The sequence below is a fragment of the Histoplasma capsulatum genome, assembly GCF_000150115.1.
Source record: "Histoplasma capsulatum G186AR genomic scaffold supercont2.1, whole genome shotgun sequence".
NCBI classification, from domain to species: domain Eukaryota; kingdom Fungi; phylum Ascomycota; class Eurotiomycetes; order Onygenales; family Ajellomycetaceae; genus Histoplasma; species Histoplasma capsulatum.
Genome location: NW_025544801.1, coordinates 1651660 through 1663095, shown reverse-complemented (window position 1 = coordinate 1663095; position 11436 = coordinate 1651660). Strand labels below are relative to the sequence as shown.

Here is an 11436-nt window from a genome sequence, read left to right as displayed (position 1 = left end):
ATAACTAAGAAACGCCACCTGTTTCGGTTCTTGGCTATTGTTTCTGTGATATCACCTTTAGCTTGCCAAGTGGCAATTTTCTTTGTTTTTCCGTCTATATGCGTTTCACTTTTTCTTCATTCCATTTAGTCATCTAAAAAATTCAAGTTGCTGTGTGCAAGGGTGTAGGGGGCCAGCTTTCTTTTTTGGTGATAATTTTCCACACATTTCACTTGCTGCCAACCTTCTATTCAACCATTTTGGAGCTTTTGCCGGAACTGCCCACACATGTAATACATCGTGCGCAAAGTCGTAGAGCCCATGCCTTGATGTATAGGAAAAAACAAAACGGTGGAAAAAACAGGCCAAAAGTTAGAAGTCATCAACACACCCATATTCACTTATTTAGCAAATGAACAGCAAATCACCACGCAAGTAAGATGGGTAATGACTGTGCAATATCTGATTCTAGCAGAAGTATTCCAATATTTACAATAATATATAAGGGCACTGGAAATGGCATTATGTAAAAGTATCGGAAAGTAAAAATTTTGTCATCTCCTGACAGGCTTTGCTGATACCTTAAGCGGACGTCTCGACCATGTTTGGTAATTCCGCATATTGTCCCAGGAGTCCTCTGCACCATCATCTTCGGGCAGAAGTTTCAAGTTGAAGTGCCATAGAACTTTGGCTAGAATAAGTCGCAGTTCGAAGTAGCCCATCCTGTGAATCAAGTTAGTATGTCATAAGTATCGGCTTCGAGAGAAAACTGCAAGCATAGAGAGATTGACTGTACTTCTTCCAAGAAGTAAACAACATACTTTTTGCCGGGACAATTATGCGGGCCATAGCTAAACGGAAGGGCAATTCCCTTTTGATCTGTTGCAAAGACAGGACTTCCTCCTTCAGATTCGCGAAGCCACCGTTCCGGGATGAAAGAATCCGGTTGGGTGAAGTATTTAGGTGAGCGGAAGAGTGCATATGTTGCAACGGAAACATTCGTACCGCCAGGAACGAACTCGCCGCAAATAGTTGTACCACCTTTTGGAACTACTCTTGGCAATCCATTGGAACAAGGCGGATAATATCGCAGCCCTTCCTCGATACAGGCATTGAGGTAGGTGTGCTCCAGGAGCGAATCGTATGTGATTTGGTCAGAGGAAGTATACGCAGACCGAATTTCGGATATCAATTTTCCTAACTTTTCGGGATTCTTGAAAAGCAGGAAACTAAGGGAGCGGAGCTGTGTGGCGGAAGTCTCGCTGCCACCGAAAATGAGAATGGGGGCGTTTGTGTGGAGTTCCCCCAAATTGAGGCCCTTGCGGCTGCCTCCGTCCAAGAGGTGTCCCATCATGCCCGCGCGGGTTTTTTCGTCAAGTTGCAGGTAATGCTCTACCTTTTGGGAGGTGAAGAGGAAATGAGTTTCTCGTAAAGTGTTGAGGATTTTCGAAGGAAAAAATGCCCAAAGAACTCGAAACCATAGGTATTCATTTAGCACCGTTATGAAAGCAAACGCTTTCAGAAACCCGTGAATGGACTTAACCCAAGGTACGTATTCAGAATTGGATAGCATTCCGAGCGATTCGCCAAAGAGGAGGTCGCTCATCATATCAAACGTGGCAAAGTTATACCAATCACCCAAAGCAACTGGTTGTCCTTCAAGCATCGCCAATCGTTTTACCAGCAAGTCAGCATGGCTGATGAAAAGGGACTCTTTTTCCTTCATCATTCTCTCGGTGAACATGGTGGCCAACATCCGCTTTTGCCGTACGTGGGTGTCTCCTTCAGCGGTGACAACAGACTGGGCCCCTTCTTGCTCCTCTATACCGCTAGCAGGTTTGGCCATTTGGAGTTTGGCCTGAGTGCCGTAGATATCACGCCATCCCTGAGCATGTGCGAAACTAAGCTCATTGGAAGCGATGCGCACAATCTCCCCATACTTTCTGTGAGCATTAAAGCGAAATTGTGCCTTCTGGCCGCGGAGGGTCGCCAAAGTTATGGGGATTCTACCCACAGCCAAGTACTTTGGACCTGGAAATTTACTTAGGGGGTGGAAGTAAATGTTATATATCGCATTTCCCACGACGTACTATATATAATCACTCGGAAAAACGCAATGAGAAAGATTTGTCAGAGGTTTCTAGGCAACCCTCAAATGGATAAGGATTAAACGTACAAGTAGAAGACCGACACCGAAAATAGTCAAGGTAATATAGCTATCCACAAACCCCATGGCCAAGGAAAGAACATAAGGCTCGTTTCGGTTTACTTTCCAGCCCGGAATTCCCAGCTTTATTTTTATGGCGAAGGAATGGAAGAGCGCAAAGTCCGGGAAGAAATGATTTTTTGATCGACAAACTCCTAGGGCTCCTGATATTTATACCTGGGCCAAGAGTGGAACTGGGTCAAACAATGAAAAAAAATGCCAAAATAACTTTCACGCCAGTGCCAAACCCTTCATATGGCTATTTACAGCTCAAAAGTAAGCTGCACGGCCTGCGGGCCCTTGAAAAGTCCTCTTCAGGCTGAAGTAACTGAGGTAAGGTTTGTTGTCTCCTGGAAGAGGAGCCGTTTTCAGGGAATGAAAATCTGTTAGTTATGCTAAATTTGAAATCTAAATGTCATTCAGTTTCTTTTCAACCTTTTTGATAATGGGATAATACTGTGCGGCTCCTGGCGGACGCCAACGGCATATGAATACCCTCTGGAACATTTACTGTCCCGCAATTTTGTATTGTTGTCGCATTCCTCCTTCTAGAATAGAATTATCGGCAACGACTCTGGGTCGGTATTATCCCACTTTGAAGACTCATTGTGGCCTTGCGTTGTTCACTAGTTGAGGATAGCCGTTTACCGAAACGCTTTGTCCGAAAGTACGCAATAATCGCGGAGATAGATGTTATGATAGACATCTCCAGCAGAGCTGTATCGGCTTTTAGATGTTTTCGCTGGTGATGAGTGGATGTGAGACAACTTGGTGGCATAGAGCTGCGAATGAGGTGCCTCAGGAGATAAGTCCTGCTCGCAAAAACTGCTTAGGCTCCTGTCTAGTCAAAATCTGGGCGATATCCAGGCACATCGATTGCAAAAATGCAAATACCCAGGAATGGGTGCAATCCCTTTTTCACTCCACCATTGAGGTTGCAATTGTTGTCGGAGACTAGTTTATGGCGACCACAGCCTCCAAGCCATGATGGGTCTAACAACTTTAAAAAGAATTCTCCGTCAATCCAAGTGGTTTTCCTCCATGGAAGAACCTATTTTATGAAACAAAGAGGAGAACAATTGCAGCAAAATAGAAGGACTTGAACCCAACTGATACCTTCTTCTGCGAGTGCAGAGAGAAATATAGGCTGCTCCGTTTTGCATTTCCTTGGGCGATCATACATCCGATCTGATCGGCTTCATGTTTCTTCTTTGGGTGTATATCCTGTGTCTTCAATTCATCGTTTTTGAATAACACACAGCCCCAATGTGCTTGCTACGGGGCTTCAGAAAACTCGCATTGATAAAAATCGGCTCAAACGGAAGTTAATTTTACTGAGTTTGCTGTGAAATCTTCACCAGATAAATAAGCTTCTGCGTGGCTGTAGGGTCCATGAATTTAAAATTCCTTGCTATTGTCCTCACCTAGCTTCATTACTAGTAATTTTGAACCCTGGCTCGTGATTGGGAATGTTTAATTATTGCTGCAAATGTCGATATTATGTGACATACGAGCGTACCGTTGAATTGGGCATTCTCAGTTTGATTCGGAGTGTTTTCGCTGGAAAATCTTCTGTGTGCTGGCTAGAACACGCACAACATCAGCCAACTCTCCTATCTCTAACAAGTTTTACTTTTTATTTTTATTTATTCCATATTTCTCAGGCCCTACATTTCACTAACCAACCATGTTGTAGATCCTTGGCCAAAATCTGACCCAACACCTAGAATGTTTGAACCCAATGCCATGGATTGTAGGGAAGTCTATAACGGCGAAACGTTTGGTTTGTGCATCTCCAGAGCTCTTAAGTAGGCCTGGACGTTATTATCCTTCCTAAAACAAAGGAAACCTTCATTAGAAATATATTCCATGTCAAACATTCAATAATTTGTAGGTTTGTAGGTTTGTATCTCACCAGCTCGCGATATCCTCAGGGTCAGATATGTAGCTGAGAATTGGAAGATCAAGTGGTGGAAAGCTGCTGCGCGGAGGCCGCTAGTAGGAATACTTTGGTAGGGAAGAGACTGAGTTCAGAATAATATTATCCAGCCCTTTTAATCAACACTGGCAAGTGCTATAATGAAGAAACTCGGGGGTGGCCATAGTCTGTAGTAATTACATACAGGAAATATGGTGAAACGTGAATGATATGATAAATTAACTATGGTCTACGGAAGTACAGCGTCATATAAGTCAGACGCTGGAGCGAACATTCAAGAGGGATGTTTTGTTCTTCAATACTGAACAGTCCCTTGTCACTCCGCAGTGGTTGCCCCCAACACCAAGTGCCTGCTGCGCTTACCATTACGCCATCCTACCCCCCCCCACATTCAAGAGAGAGGAGATGATACATCGGGGGGGCGAAAAGCCATTTATGTGGATGAGGCACTTATAATCCATAGGAAAGACATTACCACTGATACACTCTTTTTAAATAGAAAATGATAGGTCACCCACCCTAAGACCGAATATATATTGCACCTGAAATCATCATCTTTGAGAAAGGGAATACATCAATCATGCTGGACAGGAACGACTCCCCTGCCAAAGAGGAACATTGGCCCATCCGAAGAGGCACTCAGTCTGTCGGATAGGGCTGTCAAGCAAGATATGCAGCTTGAGCACGCTGAACGTGCCACAATAACAATGCCATCCCACTGGCCCATTTAGCGGTTATTCTCTCATAAAATTCCGGTGGAGCATCGGTATCAAAGATCCAACCCGGCTTGGCAGGAATATGCAAGCAAGCAAAAAAGCATCAACTAAAGCCGAACCACCATTCCCCGATTTAAGGTAGCATGCACGCTGGCATGGGGTTAGTTAGTTATGACTCTTACCTCTTACAAATCACTTTCTCCTCTTCCCTCGGTCTTCGATGGTTTCCGAGTTTCAGCTTTTCATCCTGTTTCAACCTCATTGTGGTCGCTTTCCCCCTCGTTTCTATTCCCTCACCCATGGACGGGTGTACGCTTAACGTTAACATCCATTGATATCTTTTCATTGCGATTCATCCCAAATCTAAGAAAAGCGGAACTGTAAAAATTCACGCTTACAGCACTTTTTTGGATTTGCCAATGCACAGCACAACTATTATTATTATTTAACTGTCTAATCAGACATCATGGATACCAAAACACAAAAGCCGAAACTGCCAGTGCAACAATTTATAGTATTGTGTATGTCAGCATATAATAAATTCATGCAGAAAAGATGGTCCTATCATATAATTAAATACCAAACAAATAACTAACTGAACTTCGTTGTAGCAATTTGTCGATTCGCAGAGCCTGGTATTGTCCCTACCCCTCTTCCCTTAGAAGAAGGCGTCTATATTGCTTTGTGTTGATTGAAATGGGAGGAATACTTGCAAAGCTATGGAGTTGAGATGTTGATCTGTGTTATACCTTTCCAGTCATTTTCACCTCCGTGTTTCCATATCTTGTATGTACGCTCCCTTCAGTTTACTTTTGAGTTAAACTCAAATCAAAAAAGAATACGGAGAATGGCGAACTGCGAATTGCGGATCGTGTATTCTACATAGGGTTATATGCGTCCATACCCCCTACTATTTCCTTCGAATCAACCACCTTTTATTATATGATCATGGGACCTGTATCTGATAATCGTCTACCCACTCTCCATACAGCCCGAAATGGTACGCAGTTTCGGAGTCAGTGACAACGAAGTCGCCAAATGGGTCGGATTAACCTCTGCAATATTTTCAGTTTGCCAGGGCCTCACAGCTGTAGCGTGGGGTGCGGCATCTGATCGAATCGGCCGAAGACCCATCATCATTTCGGGGCTCTGCATCACAATGACCTTCAGTTTGATGTTTGGATTTTCAACCTCGTTACCCATGGCCATTCTGGCACGGGCCTGTGTTGGGTTGGGAAATGGAAATGTGGGCATCATCCGGACCGTTGTCGCGGAACTGGTCCCAGAGAAGGAACTGCAACCGCGTGCCTTCAGCATAATGCCCCTGGTGTGGACGATTGGCAGCATATTCGGCCCTGGATTTGGCGGGGCTTTGGCTGACCCTGCTAGACGACACAAGGAACAATTTGGAGATAGCACATTTTTCAAGAAGTATCCCTATGCGCTGCCCAACATGGCCGTATCGGTTTTCTTTATTATTGGGATATTTACGGGTTTTTTGTTTCTTCAAGTGCGTGTTTCTGCGCTTCCTTTTCTCCTTGGCTCACTTCCGGGTGACATGGTTGATACTTATCTACTTGAGTTAGGAAACCCTCGCATCGAAAAAGGGCCACCAGGATTGGGGCTTATCTTTGGGGAAAATACTCACAAGGCCTTTCGCGAGGCGAAAGGAGCAGAAAACCCCGCGTGGCATCTTGGTCAGCGAGGAAGATGAGACGACACCGCTCCTCGTTCCTCCCTCGACTCGGACACAAGGAGGCGATGAAGGCCAAAAGAAACACACTCCAAATTTGCCATGGTCACAGATACTGATCCCCCAGTCAAATCTCGTTTTGTTGGCTTATTCCACTATGTCCATGCATACTGTGGCATTCGACTCCGTATTTACCGTATTTTTAAACCATAAACTCCAGGACTACAAAAACAATCCAGACGTGAAGCTTCCGTTCAAGTTTTCCGGAGGTTTTGGCATTGGTATGTGTATTTGTTTTCTTTCTTTCTTTTTTTCCCCCGCCGGTCATTTTAATTTTCTCTTGTGTGCTTATTAAATTTACCTCAGACGCTCAACAAATCGGTATACTCTACACTATGAACGCCATAATTGGCATGTTAACCCAGTTTTTCATATTCCCTCGCGCCGCTCACCGTTATGGTGTCCTCAACTGCCTAAAAGTCGTTTCGGTGGTTTTTCCAATAACCCATTTCTTGACGCCTTTTACGGTGCTTTTCCCGTCCAACGCTTCCCGCCAGATAGCAGCATTCCTACTTATGGGCTCTAAACTTGCCTGTGTCGTGTTCGCATTCCCGTGCTGCATAATCCTGCTAACCAACTCCGCCAAGAGCGTGAGTATTCTCGGGACTTTGAACGGGGTTGCAACGGGCGCATCTGCAGTCGGAAAGGCGATAGGTCCAGCAATCCTCGGGGAAATGTTTTCTCTAGGTGTTAAGAAGGGGTATATGATCTTGCCCTGGTGGACCTTGGCGTTCATCACGAGTTTAAGTGCGCTACCAGTATTTTGGTTGAAAGAGGATGACCATCTTAATCAGAGCGGGGACGCTGGTGATGACGACGATAGTGGGCTTAGAAATGCGAATGGAACTGAAGAAGAGAGAGGCGAGGTTTTCCATTCCCATCGTGGTAGCTAAAGAGAAACCGGGCCGTGGGAAGACCGTGAGACCATGAAGAAAGGAAGAGCCGTTAGCGATAGCATTGTCAGCGCAAATCAGCAAGGCGATCGATCACACCCGGCTGGTGGCATGGTGTGGGCACCGAAACAGGCAAAAGGATGACTGAATGGACAGGAAGATCCCTTCGAAATCGACAATTTTTCGCGACTTCTCAAACCGGAGCGGCGTGTTTGCTGAAAGTACAGATTGAAAGCTGCCCAAGCGATATTCTATCCCAACACGTCACGGGGGGGTCTCAATCGAAAAAGTAACGAAAAGCAACTAACGCGAAACTGGACCACCTATAAGAGGAGGCTAAGCCTGAATACTCACCTGTGTGCAAGCGATATAATTTAACGAACCGATCTAAATTATAAGACGAATGGCTAGGTTGATGCATTTACAAGTTTAAACCAAGGCACATGTACTCTATACATGGACAACCTTTAATTTACTGTCAATTTTCCTTTTCCTCAAATATAGTAGAGCATCCCCGGGAGGATCTACAGGGCATCGTGTGTTGATTTGGAGTATATTTAATGCAAAAAGTATGTGCGTTTAATTAGATGTCCATAGATGATCAGTACAGAACGAATTGAAAAATCATAGCAACAGACATATATTGCTAAATAGCTGGGATATGGGATATCCAAATAATTTAAAGTTGCAGCAAACATCAATATTCTCGTTTTTAGCCAATACTGGGATCAAAGTGAGACAGATACCGAACAGTTTTCCGCTTTGTATCCAGGTAAATGGGTTGGGTTTGGAGATGGAATTTACCAAAAGCCTATTAACAGATCCAAAATTTGAAGTCATAAAATCGTGAAGTACTGAAAATCTGGAGGCAAAACCATTCGTTTTTAAGCCGAATAAGGGACGCGGTTGTAACGTTTGAACCCTTTTCATACCGGTTGTTAAACCTGAAGCTTTATTCTTATTTTGTGTTGAAACGTATCATAGTAGTAACGCTGTGGCTTCGTCAATTTTCTCCTTAATAATATCTCTCCATTTCTAAAATGCCCAGCCAACAAAAATATTAGCATATAGCCCCTAGTTTTTTGAAAAAAAAAAAGAAGTCCCAAAATGCTGATCTTCGCATAATAATGCCGCCTGGTCAAAATAAAAGTGAGCACCGTACCTTAGCATTATCCAAATTACCGCTCTCCAAGCTCTCGACGAGGCCAGGAAATGTCACACCGGAATATCCAGTCCACAACCCCGGAGCAAAAACAACATGCTTGAACCAATTTCGCCCATCTAGGCCATCCTGGTGCAAGAATTTCCGTTCCAGGTTTTTATATTTGTCGTTTGCAGTGCGAATTTTGAAGTAAAGCCGTATCTTCTTCCACCAATGCCACCAGGGTAGATGTTCATCGAGCTGTTCTGTCAGTGATGCAGTGTATGCGTCAAAAACAACTGCAGCTTTACGTAGTTTCGCAATCGCGACATCAAGTGATTTGAAGCTGAATCCTGTGGCAGCTTTCTCTTTCGCCGAAGCTAAGTACGTGGCTAACCCATTGGCGTAGTCGGTTGCATTCAAACCCAAGACAGGTTTCTCTGCGAGGTATGCAGCTGTTAAAGACCAGACTTTCGCAGCGGCAACATGGTATGTCCAATTCGGGTCGCCGTAGCGATTCATCCAATCAAAACTGTCATAATTTGAATGATACTGGTATATCGCGTCCCCAGCCCTCGACCTAAAACCGTAATCGAGGCTGGCGATGCCGGCAAAATCCTGGAACGCAGTGAAATCACTTCCGCTTCCCATCGTGGAGATTTCGCCACCCCAGACGTCAAGGACAGTCTGACCTTTGACGGTCTGGTTGGGGGAAAGGACAAGTCCCGTTGCCTCATAGATAGCTTTATTTAATAAAGGGCTGGCTTGTGCGGTGAAATGATGTCCACTCGTAGCCATGTCGACATTGAGGTACGCAACTATGGAGTTAGAGAGCCAGGTAAGATTCTCCTCAACCCATTCTGTGGAGCCAATCAAACCGTATTCCTCGCCATCCCAACTGGCAAAGACAATGGTACGAAGGGGTTTCCAACCAGCCTTCATAGCATATCCAAAACTGCGAATGACTTCGTTCAAAGCGGCGGAACCACTATTCGGATCCCCGGCCCCGCCTGCAATCCACGCATCTCTGTGATTACCCATAATAACGACTTCATCTGGAATGGAGCCCTTGATGACTCCGATTACATTCCAGATTGGGGTTGTAACGTACTCCTGCTCATTGTAAAGATTCAGGACAACGTTTTCTGGACTTGGGCCAATATTGTAATCTACCCCTTTATGGCCAAGACCGCCACCTTGCCAGTGGGCATTGAAATCGGAAGCTTCAGGTCCATGTCCATTGAGGGCTTTAAGAAGCGGTATAGCATCTTTGAACGATATTGGGAGTGAGGGAATTGACGGAATTGAGTGATTCGGGTTTTGGCGAGGACAGCCTGGGGTAGAAGCATATCCTGGGGTCGTTGGGTCACCGGGCGAAATGGCTTCGGCAGATTAGCAGCTAAACAAAAGACACCATGATTCGAAGGGGACGAACTTAAAAATTGCACACTACCCCGCTCCACCGCGCTAGGATTGCGAGCGGGGCCTTCCGGATACGGCTTATAGCCGTTGGCTTCAGTTATATCGCCATCCGCCTGGGGGTCGGAATACACAACAAGGCCCACCATCCCGAGCTCCTGTGCACGCTTCACTTTCAAGCCACGGAAGATACCACCGTATTTCACTAAAGCGATTTTCCCTTCGAGGCTTATGTTCGCTTTCAGCAGATCATCGAAATCATGGTACGTTCCGAAATTGGCATAGACATATCGGGCTGTGACATTCCCACTTGCCGAGTACCCGTGGAAAGTAGGGATACGACCATTTAAGCCCGTGGTGGAATCCCTAGCCAAGATATCTTCTTCCAAAGTGGCTTCAAACTTCACAGTCATATTTTTCCTATTTCTTTCAATCAATGCCAATCTATGACTGACCGGGTAGTTGATGTATATGTCATAAGACGAGATGCTAGTTTCAAGGCCATATTCCTGCCATTTTTCCTGAGTCCATAAGGCCTGGCTCAGATTTTTGCCCGCTAAATGTGGACCCGACGTATAATATCTGCTCCATTCCTTGGCCTTCTCTGGGCTTGGGACGGTCTGGAGGATCTCTTGCAAAGTTGTATAGTTGAGGCCGTTTCCGTGGGGCCAAGAGGACCATATTGACCCGTGGTCGCGAGGGAGGACCGCGCAAGGGATAAGAAAAAGAACCACTGCGATACCTAGTATGGTAGCAAGGGTGAGAGTACAAACACGACGAAGTGTGGAATGACGATATCGGCGGCGGGGTGGAGCTAGTAGGACAACAAGCAACGGAGTTCTTTCGGTAATCGGCATATTGGGCAGCTTTCCTCACGGCTCGGCGCCAGTCAGGGCATGGTAAAGGAAGAGTGGCGGAGGTGAGAACTGGAGGGAGGAGAACGGTGTACCTGTATTGATTTATGTCAGTTTCCCGAGTTGCACTCTGATAGCTCCAGAGGAGCTGAGAGTAGGGATGATGAACTTACTATGATAACTTATCAATCAGCCTCTTGGCAACGACCGAAGGAGAAATAGCTGACCCCTCAGCGAAACCTGTAAAAAGTTCTGACTCACAGTAACTGAATACACTATCATCATTAAGTATTGCTAACTATTCCATTTCTCAATCAAGGAGGTATTTATTGCCTTTCAGAGGGCTTTAGGGGTGATCAATACCTGTGGTTTCCTTCTATCTCATGAAACACTGCACAAGGGCTGGGGCAAGAGTCTTTACAAACTTTTTACAGACGGCACAGTTGAATGGGACTCAAAATATCTCTATCAAGTGAAATTCCATCTCATCTAAAACACACTCACTCTCAACATTATCAGTACACTCACGCCACTTC

At 45.2% G+C, this 11436-nt stretch overlaps 3 protein-coding genes across 3 annotated transcripts; 1 reads left to right on the top strand and 2 right to left on the bottom strand.

The window, feature by feature from the left end:
- Positions 1-533: 533 nt before the first annotated feature.
- Positions 534-2212, bottom strand: HCBG_00528 (benzoate 4-monooxygenase cytochrome P450; the record flags this gene model as incomplete). The annotated part of the gene is made up of 3 exons (XM_045427578.1): positions 534-702; positions 801-2068; positions 2156-2212. The coding sequence occupies 3 exons, from the start codon at positions 2210-2212 to the stop codon at positions 534-536; spliced, it is 1494 nt and encodes a 497-aa protein (XP_045291553.1).
- Positions 2213-5306: 3094 nt separating this feature from the next.
- On the top strand, positions 5307-7486 carry HCBG_00527 (uncharacterized protein; the record flags this gene model as incomplete). Its single annotated transcript, XM_045427577.1, has 5 exons — positions 5307-5361; positions 5598-5626; positions 5832-6350; positions 6427-6814; positions 6900-7486. The coding sequence occupies 5 exons, from the start codon at positions 5307-5309 to the stop codon at positions 7484-7486; spliced, it is 1578 nt and encodes a 525-aa protein (XP_045291552.1).
- Positions 7487-8104: 618 nt separating this feature from the next.
- HCBG_00526 (uncharacterized protein) lies at positions 8105-10903 on the bottom strand (the record flags this gene model as incomplete). Its single annotated transcript, XM_045427576.1, has 3 exons — positions 8105-8521; positions 8649-10009; positions 10063-10903. 3 exons carry the CDS (start codon positions 10901-10903, stop codon positions 8465-8467), a joined length of 2259 nt encoding a protein of 752 aa, XP_045291551.1.
- Between the last annotated feature and the right edge of the window lie 533 nt (positions 10904-11436).